General features: G+C 47.4%; 1 protein-coding gene across 1 annotated transcript; it reads left to right on the top strand.

Moving 5' to 3' along the window:
• On the top strand, window positions 1-24,930 carry LRRC74A (leucine rich repeat containing 74A). Its single transcript, XM_016156655.2, is given in 13 exon segments — window positions 1-232; window positions 2,961-3,133; window positions 5,515-5,622; window positions 6,617-6,713; window positions 9,031-9,080; window positions 9,465-9,546; window positions 11,550-11,635; window positions 12,125-12,319; window positions 14,948-15,043; window positions 17,478-17,624; window positions 22,223-22,330; window positions 22,494-22,576; window positions 24,355-24,930. Coding segments are annotated over 13 exon segments (1,473 nt in total). The 3' UTR covers window positions 24,371-24,930.
• Window positions 24,931-25,581: the final 651 nt, after the last annotated feature.

The raw sequence follows: 25,581 nt of genomic DNA on the forward strand, positions 1-25,581 counted from the left end.
ATGCAGAGGAGGGGAACAGAGGTAGAGGGACGCCAGTGGTGGCTCTGCTGGAAAGGCAGGCAGGCTTCATTTCCAGGCTCAAGGAGATGAGTTTTCCTTCCAGATGAGACGGAAACCCAGCCTCTACCACAGAGCAGTGATGAAATGCTCTACTGTGAGGCCGAAGCCCCCTCGGCTGTCGAGAAAGAGAAAGCAGCCCGGGAGAGTTCAGAAACAGATCTCGAGATTGAAGGTGAGATTGAAGGGGTGAGAGGGAGGCTTACCTACCTCCTTCCTCAAGCGGGAGAGATCTGGTCTCCCCGGTTGCCCGTGGCTCTTCCTGACAGGTTGTCCTGCTGGAAGAAGGTGGCAGAAACACCGGGGCTCAATTTCGTGCCACATCCTCCTCAAGTCTGGCCCGATGGCAGCAGCTGCAGCTGCCCCATGCTCGTGGTCTGGCTCATGAGCAGAGTGGTCACATCAGCTGGTTGAAAGCTGAACCAGTAAATGAACAGGGATTTCTGGTACTCTAAATGTTCCTACATGTAGCATCTTACTTCATCTTTGCCATAATCCCGGGAAGTAGGCATTATCACCTGCCGTGACAGAGGAGGAAACTGAGGCTTAAGGAGATTGTAGGAGTTTCCGAAGGCCCAGGAGAGCTCACCAGTGTTTGCTGATCCCATGTTGCCCAGCTCTGCCAATCCGCCTCCTGTGTTCCATATTCCACGGGTCCCTGGAATATCTGTGGCCCATCCTGCATCCCGGTGACTTTCCTCTACTCACATTAGAGTTCTCGTTTCCCTGCTTGAGAGCCACATGGAGGGAGGGGGTGGGGGCTGGCTTAGCTACAGCAAAGACTCGCTTACTGCAAGAGACACTCCTGCCCTCTTCTCCCTCCTAGTTTCCCCAAAGAGGAGAGTATCACCAAGAATACTTGTGAAGCCAGAGGAGAACAATGCCGGCCCCATCTGGTGGGCCAACCTCAAACTTCCCAGGCTGAGGCTAGTCCAGTGCCCCTTCCTCTCCTGCGTTCTGACAGCTGGGTGATAGGCAGTGATCAGAGGACCTAGAGACGCAGGGGAGGCTGTTCTGCCAAATTCAGCTGTGACGTTCCTAGACGCTATCAGCTCATAACTTCCCCACCTGTAGTGAACATGCAACTTACCCTCCACACAGGCGCCCCTCCTGCCACCCCGCCCCCACCCCCTGGGCATCTCGTTGCTCTTATTTTGACTTCTTTTCCACTTTAAGTCTGCTTCTAATGTTGCTTTCAACACTGAATTTTACCTAGTTGGAACTGGTGACAGGTAGAAACATTGAACATTTTGTCCCAGACTTCTGCTTCTACTTGATCCCTTCCTTCCTCATCCCTCACGCTCTGCAAGTGATAACACTGTTACAAGCTGCCTCTAAAATATAAGCATAGTGAATACAGCAAGAAGGGGTCAGCAGAATCAAAGAGAGCCGAAATCGTGCCAAGGACAAAGCTGGGGGTTACCTACGCTGCTTTGGCAAAGGGGAACCCCTGATGTTTGAACTTGATACCAACGACTCTGTGCTGGGACAGAAGCTCAGGCTCAGCTGCTCCACTCCTGGTGCCCCTGCAGCTGGTGCTGAGATGCTGGGAATGTGGCAGGAGGGGCTTTCTGGGACCGCCTGAGACATAAGCCTGGAAAGGAACAGCATGCTGATGGCGAGGCTACGAAAGAGGGAGAGAAGAGAGAAGTAGCTCGTCCTCCTCATGCTGTTTCTCCTATACGAATATGGTCGTCACTCAGAGGTGATTTTGCACCTCTGGGGACATTTGGCAAACTGGGGTGGAGGGACGCTACTGCCATCTCATCAGTAGAGGCCAGGAATCCTGCTTAATCTCCTAGTCTGCACAGGACAGCCCCTCGCAACAGAGAATTATCCAATCAATAGCGTGAGTTTGAGAAACACTGCTCTACAGCTATCACAAAGACAAGACCAATTTGTAACCGTGCCTGCAAAATCAACTTGCTTGTCAGGTTGTCCTATCACCAACAAAGCGCTCACTGTCCACCTCAGAAATGTTTGGGCGGGTTGGTCAAAGGACCTGGGATCTGAAAGAAAAACAGATGTGGGCTTCCTCTCCAGCTGGCCATGGGAAGCTCTGCCATCAACGGGGCTTGCCTAATGAGGGCATGGCTGTGGGACACCCAGGATCCAGGCAGGCCAACTGCCCACTGCCCATGAGCCAGGCTGGTCTCAAGCCTATGACAAAGGCCCCAAGAGGTTGAAATGGAGAAGTGAAGTCCCCAATAGCTGGCTTTAGCACTGATCAGCTGTGTGTGATTTCGGGCTAGATTTGTCATTGGTAAAATAGGGATGACAGTCCTTTTTGGAGAAAAAATGACAAGCAGGCCTTTGAAAGAGGAAAGCCCACTCACATGGTGGTCTCTAGCAGATTTGAGGGTCTCTCCATCTTGCTCTGACGTGCCGACTTGAGGAGTCCACTCTGTCTTACTCAGGCTTATTAAAGTTGGTACATCTCTAAATCGTTAGCAATGCTTTACTTTGGGCTATCGTTTTAACGGTGGTAGCAAAACTGAAACTGAAACGGAGACTCCTTCAGCCATTACGGATCGCCAGCTTTCTGTCTATTCAGACTCTCAGAGCTGTCCCCAAGTGAGCAGGAGACCTAGGCCTTCACACATCCTTGGTGACCAGTCGCTGGACACAGCCAGCCCAGGAGAGTGGGGGTGGAGTACACTATTCCTTCTCCAAGGAAAGCGTGGGGCCTAAAGCCAGGGGTCTTATGTCTTACCCAAAAGGCAAGATCTCCTTGAAGCTTTCTGGAGTCAGGGTCTCCTCTCCCACCGCTGGCTGACTTCCCAGTTGGCACTGCCCTCTAGGGCATACACCCATAGGGACAGATCCTCAGAAGCAAATGTAGCCTGGGATGATAAGGCAAAGACAGAAGAGAAACCCCATTTCATCTGTATCTTTTTCTGCAGATACCGAGAAATTTTTCACCACCGGACAAAACGAACTGTACCTGGAGGCCTGCAAACTAGTGGGCGTAGTGCCTGTCTCCTACTTCCTCCGGAACATGGAGGAGTCCTATGTGAACCTCAACCACCACGGGCTGGGACCGAACGGTACCAAGGCTATTGCAATAGCCCTGGTGGTGAGCATGCCAGTGGGGGCACACAGGCCTGGCAGAGGTGGGGAGTTGACAGGTGGTGGACCCAAGCATCAGAGAGACCCCTAGGGACCCTAAATTGCATCCTTTATGCCCACCCTGCCCTACCTAGGCTCTGCTTGACTGCCAGTGGATTTCCCCAGTAGGTCCTGGGAAGGAGGCTGCTAGAGACCTGGGCCTTGGAAGTCTATGCCCTTTCCTATTCAGGAAACAAAGGCACCAACCAGCCTATGAACCCCCCAAAAGTGACTGAGCTGTGTGCTAATGTGAGGGCACAATGCAAAATGTCAGCCTGGGCCTCAATTCCAAAACTCACCCTTGCTATAAGTAGGTCCACTACTGAGCCATTCCATTTAATGTCTGCCTTTCGTAATGCTATAATTCCTAAGGATCATACTGTAGAGTGGATCATGTTTTCCCACAGGAATAATGTTCTCTCTCTCTCTCTCTCTCTCTCCCCCCCCCCCTTTGTCCTGGCATAAGCGAACAAGGACTTGACCTTGAATTCATCATAGCTTTATATAATTATAATTATTATATACAGAACTGACTCTCATCCCAAGAAAAGAGGAAATTTAACAACTGTTATGTCAGCACTATGTTGTTTGTTTACTTAGGACAGGGAAAAGAAAGTTCGATTTTTTTTTTTTAAGTACTCATTTTTGTAAATGTAGCTCATTTAGCACACGCTCATTACGAAGTTACATAAAATGTGAAATTGTGCTGCTTTCTGGGAGGGGGGAGGAAAGGAAAGGAAGAGCAGAGAAAGAACAAAGCCATCTCGAAGTTTATTGAGCGTTGAAAGACTGATTAATGAAGTGTTAGGAATGCACCATTACCTCCTGAGGTTCACGAAAAAAAAAAAAAAGGATAGAAATAAAATCTTCTCCAGACCTGGGCCACGTGTTTCTCAGTGACATCAGTTTCTGCTTGGGGGCAGTTTCTTCTTCCTCGGTTTTCTGTATCACTCATTAGACAATCCCTGTGACATTCTGGTGGACTGAAGTTTTATTTCTCTTTTGCACTGCTTAACTTTTCACGTGCTGTGTTTCTCTGACTTAGATGAAAAGCACCCTGATAGTAGGACCATATTTCACATTTCTTCACGTCTATTCCTCATCCTGTCTCCATGCTCTTGCACCTGGTGGACTGCGGGTCCGAGAGACCAGTGATATTCTCTGTTCATCTTGTTTCCCCAGCAGTCAGCACAGAGGGTGACCAGTAGCTACTGGCCTGTGTGAGGTGAATGTTGATGGAGTTGGGGAAGGGGCCGCCTGCTGTATCGCACACTATGTGGTCTGTAGGATGACTCTGGAAGTGGGCATTTCACTCCTGCTTCTGGGCCCTGCTAAAGGACATCTAAACTAAGAGGCCACCTGAACTACCTTGCTTGCCTCTAGCATGATAGAATTTTGCCCACCCCAGAGAGCTGAGGCCAGAAGGCAGGTCTGGCTTCATCTCATGAAGGCCCTGGGAGGACCATCCAGTATTGCAGTAGCTGGAACTATTACATTTTCCCTTTTCCTGGAACTAGAGCTCCTTACCGCTTGCTTTACTCACTGCTTGGTGTGCTTTGAAAATGCTCACGTTTAAAGATGTGTCTGTTCTCTGTGCCGTTCTGTACTGGAAATGAGGTGGGGAAGGGAAGAATAAAAGTTCTGGTTACAGCTATCCCCAGTCCTCGTGCTACAATACCAGTCATTTCCTCCCTGTGGGAATGCAGACTAATTTAGATATAGATTATTTTAGTTCCCGTGTCTCCAAACAGCCTTGAGGCAACATCCTAACTGAGAGGGTACCAGATAAGCTTGAAGCCTAAATTAGAAGAAAGGCTTTTAAGGGAAGCAGGCACAGCAAACGCTTGATGCGTAAAGCCTTATGCTTAAATACTCTTATTAAATGTATCCAGTTCTCTTTAATCTAGGTCACAGGCCTCTCTCCTCCAGACTAAATAGTTAAAATCTGTTCTGCTCATCCTGTACCTCTTACTTTTCAGGGCTTTATTTTTATGTTCCCCTTCTAAACTCCCCTGTAGAGCCCCTTTCCATGGAGGTGTCCAGAATAAGCGTATTATCCTAGCAATATGCTTATATCTTACATTTACATTTTATATGCATATTAAAATATAAATTAATAAGCATATAAATATGCATATAAAATATAAATATAAAATATAAGCATATTGTCCTAGCCGTCAGTGAGACGGCTCATCTCCTGCACTCCTCCCCTGTTCCTATCTACTCCAGAACTGCTAGCCTCTGACATGGCTTGGATGTTCAAGAGAGGGGACAGGTCTGGGCAAGGGCAAGAAACTAACTAGGTCGCCAACCACCTCTGTCTCTCTCTTCCTCTCCTTGCGGCTGAAGTCCAACACAGCAGTGATCACCCTGGAGCTGGCGGACAATTGCATTATGGATGAGGGCACCCTGAGTCTGGTGGAGATGCTACAAGAGAACTACTACCTCCAGGAGATGGTACTGCCCCCTCCCCACCCCGCTCTGCTCATTCCTGCCACCACACCTGGGGGCTCAGGACCCACTCGAGATAAGCCAGAGGCCCCTGCCTGAGTCAAGGCCGACCTAAAGGCTTTCTGCAATGCGTCAGGGGGCACGTCTCCTCTAAAAGTGACTTCTCAGTGAGGCCACACACCAGATGCTGGCCAAGGGGACTGTGTTCCCTGTGGCTGTAGGTAACCCTAAGAAACTCTCTGTCTGGACCTCATGAGCTCCTAAATAGATGAACTTACTTCTTTATAGTTCCCTTAAAGTGAAATTAAAATTTAAAAAGATGTGAAAAAGTTTTATAAAGTACAATGTACCTGGAAAGAGATGATGGTAATAGTTACATACAATATGAATATACCTAAGACCATTGAACTGTACACTGAAAAATAGTTATGCTGGTAAACGTTGTGTTATGTCTGTAGTTGCCACAATTTAAAAAAACTGAGATACAATTAAGATAGCAATGGCTGGTTTATATAAATTCCCTCTCACTAGCCTGAAAGGACTATGTCCATTTATATCTCTACTTCTTCCTAACACAGCGATTCATGCTTCATGAATCAACGAATAGAATTTATAATGATGATTTACTCTAAACTCATTTTCCAATTGTTTTATGCCAAACTTCAAATAAAGCTGTCTTGGCTTTAAAAAAAAAAAAAAAAATCACAATGTGCTTATCTAAAGTACTAGGCCCAGGGCTAAATTGGGGAAATGGGATGGCATCGAAGCTGAGACTAGCCTGAGAGCCTCCCAACTAGGCATTGGAAAGATAGGGTTCCTGTCTTGCTTCTCTCCTGTGCACCACCCTAATCCTTCCTGTCCTTTCACCCCAGACCCCCTCCCCACCCGGACCCTTCTCCCTCCGTATATATACCCCAACTCAGCTGCACTTTGATGTCGCTTGTTAATGAGGGTCCTTTGGTGGGATTTGTACATACATAAGTGTTTCTTTGCCTTTTAGAATATTTCCGACAATGCTCTTGGTTTGGAGGGGGCCAGAATTATCTCAGAGTTTCTCCAGAGAAATACCTCATCACTTGTGACTCTTCAGCTTTCAGGTGAGCCCATGGGAGAGGAGGGAGAGGACGTTGGGAATGAAAAAGAGAGAAGAAGAAGGGGAAGGGCAGAGAGGATCAGGGTCTAACTGAACCAGACCAGGCCCTTCTGATTTCAGAGACCAGAACACCAGGTCTACACTCTGCTAAACCCTTCCAGTCATCCTTTCCCCTTCTCCATGGCTGCCCTGGCTTTCAGCTGTCCTGCAAAAGTGACTTCTGAATCACCTTGTAACATTCCTTCCTCTGTTTTAAAGTCTCTTCCTCCAAATATCTCTGCATGACTCACCCTCACTGCATTCAGTCTCTGCTCCAATATCATCTCCTGAGGGATGTCATCTTCTCTGACCACCCTGACAAAGCAGCTCTCTGCCACCATTACTCTCTATCCTGCTTCTCTTCTCGGCTTTCTTTAATGGCATATATTACTACCTGACCCAATTATACACTTATTTTTATTGAGTTTGTTATCCATCTCACAGAAAAAAGTCATTTGAGTATTCTAGTACCTATAAACCTTCCCTAACTCAGGATGTGGATTGAATTTATACTATCTGCAGGGTTCTGGAATCCCTAAGGCAAGAATAGAACGTCTTATAATTAACATAAAAAGTTCTCCTATGCTGATAATACCTTTCAGCATGCAACAGAAATAAACATAAAAACTCTTTGAAGGAATAACCCCTTGACCCAAGTTTCATGTTGGTTGGGATTCCCACAGATAAAGCTCCCCTAAAAATGGGCTTACAATCCAAAATTGCAAAACAAGGAAACAAAATACCAGGAAAGTTATTGGATTCAACAAATGGCCACATCAGGCTCTCAAGAACTTCAGAAAATAGAATTATTAGATATACACTATATATTAAGTGATCATATAATTTATACTCTAAACATTATAGGAGTATTATTAATTAACAGCAAGTAAACAGATATCTTGTGCCCAACTATAAACTATGTTTAATATGATTAAAAAACAAAAATAAAAGCATATAAGTACAAATTATCGTTTTTTAAAATATCACTGCCCCCAAAGTAGAACTCCTAGAAATGAAAAATATGTAATAATTAAAATTAAAGACTCGATGGATAAATTCAAGAGCAAATTAGATACAGGTGAATAAAATTAGTGACCTGGAAGACAGATAAAAGAATATTTTATTTATCTTTGCAGTATGAAAAAGATATAGAGAATATAAAAAATAAAACTATATAAAGGAATGAATAGACCCAATATAGCTAACAGGAGTTCCAGAAGGAGAAGTGAACAGATGAGTAACAATATTTGAACAAATAATAGCTGACATGTTTCCTGAATTGCTGAATTCTAAAATTACTGAATTTTATACGTCGAGTGGCTCATTATGTCATTTTATTACACTGGTACCAGATGCAGTCAAAGAAGTATTTGTGTTTCAGTGAATGCATTCCTTCATTCATTCAGAATGTTATTGTGCACCTGTTATGTGCCAAGCACTATTTAGGTGCTAGAGATACGAAGATTATTAAAAGTTCAAAGGGGAAAGTTAGGAATAAGTCTCTGTGTCATTTATTTCCCAGAAATCATCTAGACCGCTTAGCAGGACAGGGGTAGGGCACGAAAACGCAGGCACTCATCTCAGTTGCACCATTTAAGAGGCACCAAAAAGCTCAGCAACTAAGTAAATAATATCTCGATCAGTATTTTTTAAAATCTAAATTAAAGCAAAAAAAAAAATCTGGATGAACACAATATCGATACTTTGAATAAAAAACAGGATCCAAAAGGAACAGATTGGGGTGAGATGAGTAAGGCTTTGCCTGCCATACAAGGGCAGGGTCAGATCCTGCCTTTATTGAAAATTTAAAAATTTTGTTCATCATAGATGTTTTTGCATTGACTTTGATTTTTTTAAAAAAAATATTAAAATATTATTCATCGTGATGACTGAGCTTTTCAGCACCCCTGAGATTTTGCACAGAAGGCAAGTGTCTCATTTGTTCCCATCCGGTCCTACCTTGCTGCTTAGACTAGATTAGCATTTTATATGTTACCGACTTTAGGCACTAGGCTAAGGGCTGACGCTGCCGATGATGCACAGGGAATGGTGTACCAACTCCTGGGACTCCCTGGACAGTCATACTAGAGAGAGAAGGGCATGGTAAATAGTTGCCTCCCCACCGCCTCCGGTTTTCTTCAATGCCCACATATTTACTTTAAGTACTTACCACTTTTTATACATCTGATTGTCCCAAATGAAAGGGACTGGCAGAATTAGGATATGGGAGGGTAAGGGAGCCCTAGTCTGGAGAGCATTGCCAACGCCCACCTTCACTACAGGAAATAACTTCAAGGATGAAGCCGCAGAGCTGTTCTCCCAGGCCCTGTCGGTAAGAGGCAGGGGGTGGATACAGCCGAGCCATGTGGGAGATATCCCTGGAGATCTGGGGTATGTGGGGGTGGCTCTGGGCATAGGGAAATGAGGCCACTTGCACGGTTTAGGGAGCTGGTGAGTGTTTAGACTCTGATGATCCTGACAAAAGCAAGAGCAAGTTGTAGGGTCATTCTGGATGGCACTAAACTCTCCCAGCTATCCCCAACAGTTAAACCGAAAATGAACAAGAAATCGTCTTCAGTGTAAGAACCCCAGCCCACCTAATTTTGGGTATAGGCGACCCCTCCATCGCACTGCCCCAAGATAAGTGAAGTGTTTGCAGCCACATGGAAGACCCAAATTACCTCTCTCTCCACTAATTTTTTGTTCCCCCCTCTAGGCCAATTACCGAATTAAGGCAGTGGATCTCAGTCACAACCAATTCTCTGATAAGGGTGGGGAATCCCTGGGACAGATGCTGGGTGAGTCCCCACGGAGGGGGGCGGGCAGCAAAGGAGAGGGACTTGGTAGACAATCACTTGTTGGAGCTGCATCTCTTGTTTTTTAATGTTACTGAGTGTTCTAGTTACAAAAGTGATGTAAACCACACCCGAAATACGAAATATGTCTTAAATGCGGGAAGTAAAACTTTAAAGTGTTTAGGATAACATTTAGCAAATAACTTGCTGACCTCAGGGAGGCTAAGGGTTATTAAATATGCATGATGAGTATAAAATGTAACAAAAATGATTCCTATATTTGACAATAATAGGTTTAAACCTTGTGTATGATAAAAGACATTGTGGGGCAATGTTAAAGGACAAGCAACCACTGGGAGTAGATATTTGCAGCATTTACATAATATAAAAGATTAGTGTTTAGATCCTACAGATCAATTAGACAACGATAAGTAGTCCAAATAAAACAATGATCAAAGCACATGGACAATGGAAAAAGAGAGCCAAATGCCTAATCTCTTTAGTAATTAGAGAAATTCAATTAATAAAACAACAAAAAGATCACCTTTGTCATCTACCAAAGCTGCAAAATTTTCAAATCAGAGACTATCCAGTGCAGTAAACGCAAGGGAGAAATAAGAAATAACAACACTCAGAAACTGCTAAGTAAAGGCACTTTGGAGAGCAATTTGGCAGTATTCAGTAAAATTGAAAATGTATATATTCTAGGATGCAACAATCTGCTGCACATATCTCAGAGAAGCTCTCGAACATATACAGAGAGCTATCTGAGGAGGTTCACTGCAAAATTGCTATAAAAGAAAAATATAAAAATAACCTAAATATCATTTAGGGGAAGGCACTGTTAGTTTCTTCAAAAAAGAAACAGCCTTGCGAGGTTCTGGACGCTCAGCATTCCAGGCAGACAGAACAGAGCTTGGCATGTTTGGGGAACATGAGAGGCCAGTGTGGTTGCAGCGGAGTGGGCAGGACAGGAGAATGGAAGGATAAGTGGTCATCGAGGTGGCCTGCAGCCCCTCAGGTCCGTCTTTGTGGGCTTGGATATGCACCAAGTCGGGATTTTATTCTACGTGTGATGAGAAGTCATTGAAGGATGCGAGAGGGAGGGGATAGTGACGTGGTCTGATTTGCAAGTTAAGAACTGCTGTGTGAAGAATACAACTGAGAGCGAGAATGGAAGAAGGGAGGCAAGTTAGGATGCTGGTACGGTGGTCTAGGCAAGACAGGAGAATAGCTTGGACTAAAGGAGCAGGTGGCGATAGAACAGAGTGGATGGGTTCAGAGTATATTTTGAAAGTAACGCCAAAGAGACTTGCTGACGTGAAGAATGAGGGAAAGGGAGAGATGAAGATAGACCGAGGGTTAATTTTCTCAGCAACTGGTTGTGTCCCTGAAGCTCTCCGGATAGAAATTCTGGAGCTACCACTGCTCCCAAACGTCCCCGTGAAAAAGACATCATGTGATGTAATGCGCCGTGCCCGCCACAGCCTCCCTATGTAAACACAACCCCCGTTTTCCAGGCTATCTCCATCTACTTTAATGGTTGCATAATAGTCCCCCAAATGGACATCTTTACCCTTCCCCTGTGAGTCACGGGCCTTACTTGTATAAGTGCTGCCATGGCAAGCATCTACAAGCATGTAGCTCTTCTCACATCCCGTCTCCTCAGGAAGATTCTCAGAGGTGATACTGCTGTGTGATGAGGTATACCAATTTTAATGGGAAAATATTTCTAACTAGATGATATTTGCCAAATTAATTGCATAAATTTGCTTACCGCCCGCAACATATGAGTATAGTTATTCTACTTCATCACTGCCAGCATTGGGAATCATGATTTTGTGTTTAAATGGATAACTAAAAAAAAAAAAAAAATGTTACCTTGGTGTTTTACTTTGTGCGCTCTCTGAGCAATCCTTACCCCCAATGGCATGGCTACCTGCCAACTCTGAGAGTGAGTTCTCTGGGATGTTGGGGATGCTAAGTTGACTCCCTCTCTCCTCCAGCCCTCAATGTAGGGCTCTTGTCGCTGAATCTGAGCTGGAATCACTTCTGCTCACCGGGAGCTGTGGCCTTGTGCAGTGGTCTCCGGGTAAGGCGCTCCCTGGGAGTGGTGTGTTAAGCCCAGGTGAGAACAGCCAGGCCCTCTGGTTCCACCATCTCAAACCTCTTCCTCATGGTGACCCCTGATGGTGGTAGGGGTGGGGATACTGTGCTCTTATCAAGTGCTCTCCACATTGTTGGCCTCCCTCCCACAATTTCTCGATGCATGTTATTCTTTAGTATAAATTCTACCTGGGCCTAAGTGGCATGTTTGAGGGTACTTCGAGAGAGCATTTTAATTATGGGGTATGGAAGGCCCAGAACCCAAAAAGGATGAGTCTCGAGAAAACTTAAAACTCTGAGCTCAACTGGGAGGGATCTGGAAAGATCTGGCAGAGATCTCTTTCTCCTGGGGACCACCGAGCTTCTAGTCTGAATGCCAGCAGGGGTTAGAAATTGGGGTGCATTTGGTTGGAGCTGTCGCATGCAACCTTGAATGCAACCTTGATGCTGGCACTCCTCTGCCCTCTCCCTGGAGACTAATGTGACCCTGAAGACACTGGATCTCTCCATGAACGGCTTTGGGAACGAGGGTGCTGCTGCTCTAGGAGACGTCCTCAGACTCAATAGCTTTCTGGCCCATCTAGATGTTAGCAGCAACAACATCGGCACCGAAGGGATCTCCAAAATCAGCAAAGGACTGGAGGTTAACGAGAGCCTCAAAGTTCTGAAGGTAAAGCCTAGCTGGGAAGGGGCCGTTTCGTGTGTGTGCATCCGTGTGTGTATGTGCGTGTCCATATGTGTTAGGATGGGGGCAGTCGGGTGATGGGGCTGGATATTGCTGAAGAGAATCATTGAGAAAATCTACTTTGTCTTTCGCATGTGCATGTATTCTCGGCTCTCAGTTGTAAACCCAATGACACTCTCTGCTCTCACCTGGTGCACGTGTGGTAGTCACCTCCTAACTGGTCTTCCTTCCAACTGGGTCTCCTTCAGGCCCTTGAGCATAAACCCGACTTCCACCCACAACCTTCTATCTACTTTCCTTCAGCTCAGATCCCCCATAACCTCCTGCTGCTCCAAAGCAGTTCTCTCATTCCTGTGTGCCTCTCCGGCCTCAGTTTCCCCCATGCTTTCCCTTGCTCCCACCCAAGGCCTCAGGGTCTCCATTCTCCTTCCTCCTGCCAGGGCCTCGCTCACACTGCATCCCTGGCCTGCAGGGCTCCCTCCCCCGCTGCTCTCCTCCGCTTGCCTAAATTACTTCCTGCCTCAGAGCACAGCTCCAGCAGCAATTCCTCAAGGAATTCTGCCAAAGCCTCAGAACCCTGTTCACTCCTTCACGCAGAACTTGCCAGAGTTTCTCACCTGAATGATTGTCCCCAACTAGTGTGAGAGCTTCATGAGAAAAAAGACTGTGTTTGGTGTTACCCATCGTTACAGCCCTCGTACCTGGCATAGCCCTGGACATGCAGTAGATGCCCAAGGAATATTTATTAAACGAGTGAATGAATACATATTTCATTTTAAATTAACTTGCTTATGAGTACTAATTCATGACATAGAAGATTCTGGGCAATTGGAAAACAGATGAAAGATGAGGCTCCCTTTCTGGGGCTCCTGCCATGGGCCAGCTCTGTATCAGGCGATCGCCTCCTTACTCACAGCTCAACCCACCAAAGAGGGCTCGTGAGATCCACTCATCAGATGAGAAAACCGAGGCTACGTGACCCACTCAGGCCGCACAGCTAACAGGAGGCAGAGGAGAGTCAGCTCCACCTCCCTGGCTTTCCACTCCGACTCCAACTTCTGCAAGATGTGGGGACCACAGCTGGCATCCGAGAGGACAACCACCTTAGAACTGCTAAGGAGACAAGAGGAAGCCATATGCCGATGTGCAGCGAGCACAAGGTGACTGCAGACCAGACCAGACAGCCAGCTAGTGACTGGGAGAGCTGAGAGGCTGGCCTGGCTGGAGTGGGCCAGGCGGAACTCGGAGAAGAGAAATTGACCCGGCCTGCAAATGACTCAGCCCCAGTGGCCAGTGAAGGAAAGTTCAGAGAACCTGAATTTTTAAAGACTAAAAAGTTGCCTCAACAAAATGGCAGCAAAGGTTGTTCTTTTAGGACATAGGTGAATTTCACATTTTTTTCTTCTACAGTAACCAAGTATAATAAATATATTTTCATTTTTTAAAATGTTTAAAAGCGAGAAATAAAAAAGCTTAGACTATAACTCTCAGTTTGGTCACAGGCGAAGACCACAATTTTGCCACGGTGTTATCACTCTCTACATCCAGCCCCAGCCTTCCTTTCTCTAATTTTGAAAAAAAAGAGTTCTCCCTGGGAAGTGAGTCGAGCCCTACCAGGGCAGGGCCCGAGTACCTCGTTTCTCCTTGGAGTGCATCAGAGCCTGGGAAACGGCTGACACACAGCACACAGTAAAAGCTTCAGCCTGCCGCATCATGAAACCATCCAGCTGAAAGCCTTCAACAATGATCTCTAACAGCCATTCGCCGCTTGCTAGATCCCAAAAATTATTTTGAATGCTTTGCTTGAATTGACTTGTTGAATCCTCAGAGCAGCCCTGGGTGATAGGTACAGAGTTGTCAGGGAATTAATGCAAGACCAGAAAGCTAGTAAGCAGAGCCACGGTGCTCCACGTTCCCAGCCGTTAGCCTCTACGCCACATTTCAGTGGCTCCCAGCACCGATGGGATAACACCCTGAGAACTTAGCTAAGCCCACAAGGCCTTGTGTGATCTGGCCAGCTCTGTGACCTTGTTCTCTCTGTTCTTGCTCGCAAAATATTCACTTCTGCTCGCAAAATATGCACTTCTTTGCTGCATCTTATTCCCGCCTCCGGTCCTGCCTCCCCTTCCTCATACCTCCCTAATCCCCAGTCATCCTGCAAAGCTTTGCTCAACTGCCCCCTCCCTTCTCCCCTCTACTGGATGCCCCTTTCCTCGGTCCTGCAGTATCAGTGTGTACCTCTGTCACGGTTATCATCACACTTCTGATGCCAATTGTTTGCTTATCTCCCCTTCAAGAGCATAAGCTACCTGAGGGCAGAGACCTTGTCATGTCTGCCTGTATATCTCAGTGCTTACCCCAGCAAGTGGCACAATGCAGGCCCCCAATAAGTGTTAGATGGACGGGTGGGTGGATGGATGGATGGTTGGTTGAATGCATGGATGAGCAGTGAGATGGGCAGATGGATGGATGCCTGGACAGACAGACAGGGAGACAGGTGCTTATGGAGAAGTCTAGGCAGAAGACAGTGATTGTGATTTTATGGGGAGAAACGGAAGCAGTACTCACCTGTCCCTACCTCAGCCTCCTCTTGTCTCTCCCCTCCTCCCATAGCTTTTCCTGAACCCTATAAATATGGAAGGTGCTGTTTTACTAATCCTGTCTATCAAGAAGAACCCCAAATCCAAGATGGAAAATCTGGACATTTCCGTGAGTAGGCAGTTACTTGCACCAGGGAGCAAGCCAGTTCCCATGACACTCTGTCACCAACAGCTCCCTCCCTCATGGGCGCTCATATGTATGCCCCGCAAAAAGGTCACTCTTTGGAGTGCAACTCTGCCCTCTTCAGAGGTCCTTTCAGTACTAGTAGCTGTTCAGTCAGTAATGTCTCAAGGTAAAATCATTTCCAGGTCCTGGGAACCCAGGACCTGGGCACGTGAGAGCAGCCCTGAGAGTAGAGATACAGAAACCCCAGAAACAGGGGGCAGGAAGACCCTAAAAGAGGTTTACTGTCAGCTTTGTCGATGATGGCCCTGGATGTCAGAATGGTCCAGAATCACAGGATTTTTAGAACCTGAATAATAAAACATGGATAAACTTTTTTCTTTTCATAACTTGGCCTTCAGAGTAGTATTTGAGGGTAAAGATGCCCTGATAGACAAGAAAAGCCTGAAGAAGTGATTTCACTCTGCCAGGTGCTCTTGCCTGAATCTGTCTAAAGGTGGTAGCTGATCGTAACTCTATCCTAGTTTTGGCTTCCATTTTATGCTCTTTTTCTCCACAAATTGATTTTATATATGTCAGCTCATTTGGTCCTACTCTGGGAGGTAGAGTGTATTCGTGTCCCTGGGCTGCTGTATCAAAGTACCACAAACCGGGTGGCTTAAACAATAGAAATTTACTGTCTCACAGTTCTAGAAGTTAGAAGTCCAAGATCAAGGTGTTGGCAGAGTTGGTTCCTTCTGAGGGCTGTGAGGGAGAATCTGTTCTATGCCTCTCTCCTAACGTCTGGTGGTCCTTGGCAATGGTTGGCGTTCCTTGGCTAGTAGGTGCATCACCCCCGTCTCTGCCTTCAGTGTCACGTGGCAGTCTTCTTTGTGTGATGTCTGTCTTTGTGTCCAATCACACTGGATTAGGATCCACCCTAATGCCCCCATCTCCACTTGAACATCTGCAAAGGTCCTATTTCAAAAAAAGTTCACATTCACAGGTTCTGACGGTTGGCACTTGAACATCTTTTGTGGTGGGGACACAATTCAATTCATAACAAGAAGTTTTCTTCATTTTCCCATGTTATATATAAGGAAACTGAAACAGAGAGGTTAGGTCACTTGCCCAGGACCACACAGCAAGTGAGCAGGGTTTCTGCCTCCTACTCTAGCGTTCTAAAAAGGTACAGTGTTAAAGTCCTTTAACGTCTTTTTTTTTTTAAATGCTGCACAAATATGATGATCTGCTAAGATCTTAATGCCTTGCAACTATATCAGTGATGATATTTTGAATATTGAAACCCAAGCTCCTTGGAACTGAATAATAAGTAGACTTTGGACATGTTTGCCCCTGATTATAAACACATACCTGCTTTCTTTTCACATGGTTCCCTCGCCCCTGCTCCCCTGCCCCAGGATTCTTCTTGCGCTCGTGGGTCTTTCTTCTGGGAGGCCCTCTCTCCACCCGCAACCTACAGCTCTGACCTTGCACCCTACAATGCTGCCTTAGCCCCCATCCTGCCCCGCCCCTGAATCCCGGCCACAGGCCCAGATTTTGTGGGTGTTTTTTCGCCCCCGCTCCCGCAGAGCTGGTTGTAAGGTATGGACCGAGCCACTACCTTGGCGTGTCAGGGATGTTAGAAATGGTGCAGTTTAGGCCCCAGATGGCATTGAAACCCACGAGCTGGGATCATGGTGCCACTTAACAAGCCTACCAGAACAAATAGGTCTGAATTAGCTTTTTTTCTTCCCTTTCGTCAACTATGCTCCTGTAACTCTAAACTGTGTTAGAATTCCTTCATTGTAGATGCTTCTAGAAATTTCTCTGGAATATCTACAAAGGGAAGAGGGTAAGCCTTTAGCCCTTAAGCATGGGTTTACTTTTTTGAAAGGCAAAAGATACTCAGGACCACACCTAAGGAATGAAGCAGGTTGATCAAATCCATGGAGGCCAGGTTTGAGCAAATGCTATTTCATGGAACACGTTTTCTCCTGCGGCCTGTTGGCCCAGCTCCGAGGGCCCCTCAATGCAGGGAGTTCCCAATGCGTTTTGAGCCGTGACTGGATAGTTGGAACGACAGAGCCTTTTCCAGGGCACCTGCTCTGAAGACCAGCACTGGTGTAGAAATGGACATGGGGTCTCTCAACCCCATAGCCGTGCCTCATCTGTCACACACAGACACTTATGCTCGCCATCTGGGAGCAGAGCTGGGATGACGGTATGTGACAAGCCCCCAGCTCTTAGCTAGAGCATCTGATCAATCACGTGGGAGACTTACAAGTCAAACCACAGCCTCTAAGGAAAGGGAACTATACCAGGCTAGGAGCAGCACCGCAGAACAAACTGGAAAAGACGAAACGCCGCTGGCCTGGACAGGGAGATGGCACGATGGTGACACCCTCCCCATGCCGGGTCCCCTTTCTCCCTGCCTCAGAATGTGCTGGTGTCCGAGCAGTTTGTGAAAACATTAGATGGAGTATATGCCGTCCACCCACAGCTGGATGTGATATACAAGGCAGTACAAGGCCTCTCTGTCAAGAAAACCATCTTCCAGTGCACAAACGCCATAAAACTGATCCAGGTAAGCCCCTGATTTCCTCTCATAGTCTCTGTGGCACCCCGGAGAAAGCTGTTCTTTGACTCCAAATCACTCCCCAGAGTCCCTGACCCCCACCCCGAAGTGTCTGCACAATCCTCTCTGACAAAGAATGTCTCAAACACGGAATATTCCCTGTGAATTTCGGATCCCTCAGTAGTGCTTCCTGAGAGGAAAGGGACAGCCGAGAACCAGCTGAAGGGGGAGGGGCTTGGAGTAGGATGGTTTCTATGAGCCAGGCTTGTCCCCTTGCTGTTGTAGGATCAAAGGCAAGTCACTGAAGTTTTCTGTGCCTCAGTCTCTTCACCTTTAAAATGGGTATAATAATAGTGCCCACCCCAGGAGGGCTGCTGTGAAAATGAAATTCTATAATATGCATGAAGTGCTTGGAACAATGCCTGGCATCTAATAACCACCCAATAAATGTGGGCTCTCTCCAATAACTGGTAAGGATGCCAAGACACCCCTGTGATCAGGACAGCTATTTGACAGCTTCAGCTAAAGAGAGAACCTCAAGTCTTTTATATCTACTGGTAACCTAGCTCAAGTCTTAGATTACTTCTGGCAATCACGGGAGGCAGATGTAACAGTGAAAATAAAAAATCAGAGACTATTAGAGCTGGAAGGGATATTAGAGTTCTCACCAGCCCCAGGCCTGGTGTTTCCGCCATTGGCTGTCACCCCGAGGTGGAGGCGTCAGCCCTGCTGACCTGTTGCCACCTGGGGAAGCGAGAACAGGGATGATGACCTGCCAAGGTTGGTTCTGCAGGGTGTGTGCCCCAGGGCTGCTTCCTGCCCCTGCTTGGTTGCCCTGTTCCTTAGCTTCCAGGACTAAAACACAAGAGCTCTTGCGTGAAAATTACTTTTGCGTGAAAAGTTCTAGAAGGCAAAGGGGCATCGAGTACCTTCAGATGACCTCGGGTGGAACCAAGGGGGAATCCGTTGTTGCAAGGGAAGTAAGATGCTCCAGTGAACAGGAATCAAGTTATCGGATGCAAAGTGGGAGGCTCGGCCTTTGTATGAAACAGCACAGGGAAGGGATATCCAAGTAGAGACCAAACCGGACACGCAATGTGAAACACAGTCCTTCCCCTCAGGGGGCCAACGTTCCGGTTGGGAAGATGGGACAGATACAGTAACTTCTAATAGAAAGTGTCACATGATAAATAATAAATAAGGGATTAAGGCAGCAAATAGAATCAGAATCTAAATTGGAGGTCAAGTAGGATTGGGCAAACAGAAAGGGATGCTTCCCAACCTAAATGCCCAACAATAGATGATTAGATAAAGAAGATGTGATACATATATACTGTGGAATATTACTCAGCCATAAATAAAAAGAATGAAAGTTTATCATTTGCAACAATATAGATGGACCTAGAGGGTATTATGCTAAATAAGTCAGACAAACAGAAAGACAAATACCATGTGATCTCACTCATATGTGAAGTCTAAAGAACAATATAAATAAACAAATGAAACAGAAACAGACTCAGAGATACAGAGAACAAATTGATGGTCGCCAGAGGGGAGGGTAGTCGGGGGGCTGGGAGAAAAGGTGAGGGGGGTAAGAAGTACAACTGGTAGTTAAAAAATAGTATTGGGGATTTGAAGTACGGCATAAGGAGTATAGTCAATGATATTGTAGTAACTATGTATGGTGCCAGGTGGGTACTAGACTTACAGAGGAATCCGTGTGTAAATTATATGAATATCTAACCACTATCTCCTGTACACCTGAAACTCATATAAAATAAAATTGCATGTCAACTGTAATTGAAAAAAAATTTTTTTAAAAAGGATTCTTCCTGGCAGAAGTGGGGTTGGGGAAGGGCCTTGAAGAGTAGGAAGGAGTCAGGTGAGCAGGGGCCAAGGGAAGGGTTCTGGGAAGAGGAGCCCCACCAGCAAAGGCACAGAGGTGGGGCCACACCCAGGTTGTTGTGGGGAGGGGAACAGGACCCTGTGGCTCCGCCAGAAGCACTGCGTGGCTCCAGGCTCACAGCGAAGCTTGGAGTCAAGCTGGAAAGGGAGGCTGGGGCTAAATGTGGCACACTCCGGATTTTAGGATTTTAGGCTTGGAGGCAGGTTTGATTCCATAGGGAGGAGGAAGTCAGCCAGAGTTGAGCCGTGGGTGTGATGTGAACTCAGCAGGGATGAGGCATTAGAAAAGGAAATGAACTGAAGCGGGGGAAATGAATGAGGACGCTATTGTAGTATTCTGGATGTGGGATGACAACATGGCGGTGGATGACGATGGAAGTTGGGGGAACAGATGCAGGAGATATCGCTACGGAGCGTCTCCGGCGCTTGCCAAATGGTTGGTTGAGTGGCGCGCGCGCGCGTGTGTGTGTGTGTGTGTGCGCGCGCGCACGCACGTGTGTTGGGAGGAAGAGGTCTATGGTGATAGGAGAGAGCCAAAGATAACCCCAAATGTTCAAGTCCAATAAACTAACAAGAGAATGTATCATTGCCAGATGTAGGGAAGTCCCGCGAGGAAAAGGGGCCGTCCCCGGGCCCTTCCTCTGGCTCTAGCCCCAGCCCTCCCCATTCTACCCCTTTCCTCTCCACTTTTCGGCCCCACTGAATTTGTTTGTTTTTGTTTGTTTGTTTGTTTTTTGTTTTGTTTGTTTGTTTTGTTTTTGGGGTTTTTTTTTTTTTTTTTTTTTTTCATCAGTTCTCTTTACTCCGGGCCTGTGCACACGGCACATCTGTCTGCCTGGAACACCCTCCCTCTGCCCTCTTTGTCTCACTCATTCCTACTCATTCTCCAGGTCTCTACCAAAGTGTCACAGCCTCGGGCAACCCTTCTCAGATTCCCTAGTCAAGAATATATAAACACTCCTGCCTTTACTCTTGCAGGCTTCCCCTTACCCTTTGAGCGCACACTGTGAATCCTCCAGGACAGAAACTGCATTGCATTGGATCTTATCAATAGCACCTATCAAAGTAACAGGCCCTTGTTAAGGTCAAGGTTCTTAGTCGCTGACCACAGAATCCATTCTAACTAGGTTCAGCAAGGAGGGATATATTACCAGAGATAGACCACAGAAACACTGAGAGGGCTGAAGAAACAGACTCTTGGTTGAGATTCCAGAAATGGCTTCCCAAACGGCTCGACTGGGTTTCCAGGACGGCGGCTGCTTCTGCCACGATCAGGAACCTGCCCAGCCGGGAATCGCCCCCGAATCAGAAAGCTGCCCCCACACCTGCCCACGGCCTGCTCTCTGCGAATCAGACCCCTCACACATAGGTCTCACCCAAGCGCTCGGCGAAGCCCATCCCATCCCGACCCCTAGCTGCAAGTGGGCTTGGGGAATGCCGGCTTTTAGCTTTATAGAGAGGCGTACTATGAAGGGACTGGAGTGGGCGTCAAGGGCTCACCTTGGTCTCTGCCACAGCGTTCAGCAGCTGTTTGCGGAATTGATGCTCGCTTTGGATGTGTTGGATTAAGGTGCCAGTGGGGTGTCACCATGGATGTGGGGGCAGCTGCTGAGGATGCAGAACTGGAAATGTAGGCTTGGGAGTCACCCCAGGCAAGAGGGCGGTGGTGAGGCCGTGCACACCAGAGAGGGAAGTGTCGGGAAAGCCGAGCAGGGACCAAGGACTGACCCCTGAGAAGTTTCTCCGTGAGCAGGATGTCTGTGGGAATACAGATTGATACAGCTGGGCCTTGCTTGGGGCCTTTTGAGAGTGTGAGGGGAAGAGAATCAAAAGAAAAAAATACCAAGAAAAAGACCTCAAAATAATATTTTAATGATATTGCAATATCATTATATCATTGTACTAATATATCAATATCGATACATTAGTACAGTGCATTTCATAAAACATTATGTGTAGCAGAAAGGTGATGTATGGATGAGTAGACAGATAGACAGACAGAGAGACAGATAGGATGGTGGGATTAGATTTATGGGTTATTTTTTCATTTTCTCCTTTCTACTAATCTAATATTGCCCTACAATAGGAGTAGGTAACATTTTTGAAATGAAAACAATGAAATGTTATTTTTAAAATGCTCTAACACCGTACATCTGCATACGAGCTTTTGCATGAGACGATGAGTTCTATGCATTCTGAGAGCCGGTCCTGCCGGTCGCACGACATGGCCGTGGTTTGGTCTTCCGGTCTCTGAGCTGACAACAGCCCACCCGCCCTCCGCAGTGCACCATCTACACTGGTCTCAGCAGAAGCAATTTCAAACCTAAATCACACCTGTCAACGCGGCGACCCGCCCTGCTCCCTCGGTGCTGTGGCGCCGTCGCGGCACCCACACCAGTCTTTCCACCCTTGGAACGGCATGGGGATCCTGCTCAGTGGGCCGGGGCCTCCTGGAAACTGGGCACACGCACGAGAACCCGCGTGGCGTGCAGTTTGCCGTGCCTCGGTTCGTTCGTGCAGGGCTGCTGATCTTCAGCAGCCCTAACGTCTGGGAGACTCGAGCTCCTGGGTCTGCCTTCTCACGCTCCTGCTCTGCCCCTAGGTCCGCAGCCGGGCCACCCTGGGATGGGAGGGGAGCGAGGGTTGCTATAGATGTTAACTGGTCAAGTGTTTGCTCCTGGTGTGTCTCCTGCTTCTCTCAGAACTACGCGGACCAGAACAAAATCACGATCTTGGACTTCTTCAAGAGCTTGAACCCTAATGGAATGATCACGATGCCTGTGGGTGAGTTCCGGAAAGCCATGGTAAAGGTACGTTGATCCCTAGTAGCCACAGGCACTGTGTGTGTGCGTGTGTGTGTGTGCGCACATGTGTGTGCATGTGCGTGTGTGTGTGTGTGTGCGCGCGCACACATCTGGAGAGTGGGTAAGCAGAGAGCTCCATTAACTTCACATGTTCTATCCACCTCCTCAGCAAAACAAGGTCCCCATAAACCGGTACCAACTCAGGGACCTGATAAAGAGGATGCATGAGAAGACAGGCATGGTGAACTTCAGGTCAGTGGCTGGCCCCCATCCAGGAAGGTCCTCGGTTCTCCATAAGGCACCCTGGCTGGATTCGCCTGAGCTCCAGGGACCACCCTGTCCGCATTTCATTAGGTCTGACCTCCCCCGCCTCGCCCACCCTGCACAGCGGGCCACCTTCACCCTGGTTCCCAAGGCTGGCCCCGCCGTTTACCTTCTTCTCATCTTCCATTGGCTCAGCCATGCTTCAGTCTCAACCGCATGCTGCTGGCTTTAGGGCCAGTCTCTGGAGACACAGTGCTCACAGCCAATAGGAGGTGACACAAGGGAGCAAATGATTAGTCCCCAACATATGAGAGAGGCACGGCCATATGCAGGACTTCCCAGGCTCCAATTCTTTAGAATGGGGTGATAACCACAGCACCCAAAAGAGTTCTGTGAGGATCAAACGCGGACAGTGCATGTAAGGAGCTGCGCATGTCATCCAGCAAAGGCCCCTCCCCCAAGAAGGCTCAGGCTGGCATGCCAACCTCCCACCCCCCACCCCTCGCCTCTGTCCTTAACTTTCCCATCTGCTTGTTCCTCGGGACCCTGGTGGGAAGTGCCCAAGGCAGAGCTCAAGAGATTAGTTTCCAGGTCCTGCAACTCCCCTGACCCAATTTTGCAGATGAGGTCACATGACCATCAAGAGGCAGTCCTGGGGTCGGTGTCTCTGAGTTTCGGGAACGGAGTGAGGGGCTCTCATGGGCCCTACAGCTCTGGTTCTGTTAGTTCTGACTGCAGAAGCAAAGCTGTAATTTTTATTGTTGCATGAACTTCTTATTCTCATTTTTTGGACCAAATATCTACTTGTAAAAATTCTAAATCCACGGAAGTATAGCAAGGAGAAAATGAAGGTCTTCTTTTATCTTACCCCACTCCCACATTTCACTCTGCCTTCCACAGTGCCCTCATGAACTATTTCAGGCACATATTTCCATATATTTCCCCATGTACTTGCGATCAATGTGTGTGTGTGTGTGTGAGAGAGAGAGATAATGGTTAAAAGCATGAGCTAGAGGGCTAAACCACCTGGGTTCCAATCCCAGCTCCACTCCTGTGGAACCTTGGGCAAGTTACCTAATCTCCCCATGCCTCAGTTTCCCCATCATTTAACAGTCTTTGAGGATTAAATGAATTAATGCCTATGAAGCATTTAGAACATTACCTGGCACATGGTCCACTCAGGGTACACATGTGTCTTATTATATGTTATGTTCCACACACACACAGTTTCTTTTCATCCGTAGAATCATACGATCGCATTCCTCTGAACGTACTTTGCCTTATAGTATGTCTGGTGATCGATCTTTCCATGTTACCACATTTAGAGCCATCTTGGTCTTTTTAGCTACCACGTGGTATACCATAGTATAGAAGTCTTGTAATTTAATCTCTTCTTTATGGACATTCACTTCCAATGTTTTGCTACTACAAATCCTACTGCCGCCAACATCCTTTTGTATACAGTGCTTGCACACACGTGTTTCTCTAACATGGGCTCGGTGGACCGGGCCCAGTGAAATCGTTGGGCCAAAGAGGGTGCACGTTCTAAGTTTAAATTACTGCCAAACCCTTGCCGACGAGGTAAACTGGCTCTCTCCACTCTACCCTCGTGCCAACGCCAAACCTAGCTCACATTCAATGCTCTGCCAAGCTCAGAGATGGGTTTACAAACGGTTTCGCTTGAAGCTGAGCCTGTCAAACAGTCTCATCGATCGGCCATGAGGCTGCATTGGCACTCAGCATTATCCCCTTACCTTTCAAACCAGCTTACTGAAGCTATAGCAACAAGTCTGGCCTGGAAAGAAGTCTCTGGCAAGTCGGATGGTGACAGAGAGGAGGCAGAGAGCTGGCTGAAACCTCAATGGACAAACACCGAGGCCAAGACTGTGAGCAAGCCAATAAAGTCTGGCTCGGTCTTGGCATCTCTGGGCTGCTGCTGGTGTGCCCTTCGCCAGGGGAGCACCCTCTGGTTTTAGCGACTACCAGGGAGCACGTCCTTGCAGGCCTCTTGAACAGCCATGAAGACAAATTGGGGGTGCAACAGGGTTGCTAGGCGGCAGGAAAAGAGCAGAGGGAAGGAGGTCAGTGCACAAAGCGATCATCATAGTAATGGTAAACTGTCAAGGGGAGAGATTTCTGAGATGCGGAGACAGTGACAGAGGAAACAGATGCTCAGGAAATGAGGATAGGGGCCTTTAGAAGCAAGTGCTGAGGGGTCACATGGAGAGAGCCCAGGACAGGAGACAGAGGGACCTGGCTTCTAGTCCAGGCAGGGCACTGCCTGGCAACCTGACCTTGGAACCTCATGGTTTCACCTGAGAAGTGAGACAATAAAGGCTTCCCGATCTGTTGTAGGAACCTACCATTTTGCATTAAAAAAAAAAAAAAAAAGTCCTTGGGAAACGGGAAGGCAGTAGGAGCTTAGCATAGAAGAGCAAGAATAGTTGAGAAAAGCGTACACCTAGCTGGGGAGGTCGGGGAGGGCGTGGTACCTTAGAGGGTTGTGACTAACCTTATCAGTCCCCTTTGTGGATGAGCAAGGGCAGGAACTGTCTGGTGCGTCTCTGTAGCACCGTGTGGTGCCTGGCACATAAGATGCTCAATAAATACCTGTGGAACGAATGAACACATTCACCTGGTGATTCTTTTGGGCAAGTGGTGGAAAACTGGAAATGTTTGGGGGGGGGGGGTGTCTCCAGGAAGCGACACTTTAGAGCACCAGTGGCATGCTGGAATGGCATCTAGGAATCAAGTCGCTACCTTGGGTCTCACTTTGCTGCGCCGAGGCTGGCGGCGAGGCCAAGGCCTCTCTCCATGTGAGGCAGAGTCATTATTTGAATAATTTACGTCCCCCTCTCCACAGCATATTCCCCTTTCCCGTCCGTATTCAAAGTCTTCGCCTAAAGTTGAATTTGGGTAGTACAGGGGCTCGGAGTCAAAATTAGGATGATGAAAAGAAAATAAAGAAATGCAATAAGGAGTTCGTGGGCTGA

The sequence above is a fragment of the Rousettus aegyptiacus genome, unplaced genomic scaffold (assembly GCF_014176215.1).
Source record: "Rousettus aegyptiacus isolate mRouAeg1 unplaced genomic scaffold, mRouAeg1.p scaffold_m13_p_3, whole genome shotgun sequence".
NCBI classification, from domain to species: domain Eukaryota; kingdom Metazoa; phylum Chordata; class Mammalia; order Chiroptera; family Pteropodidae; genus Rousettus; species Rousettus aegyptiacus.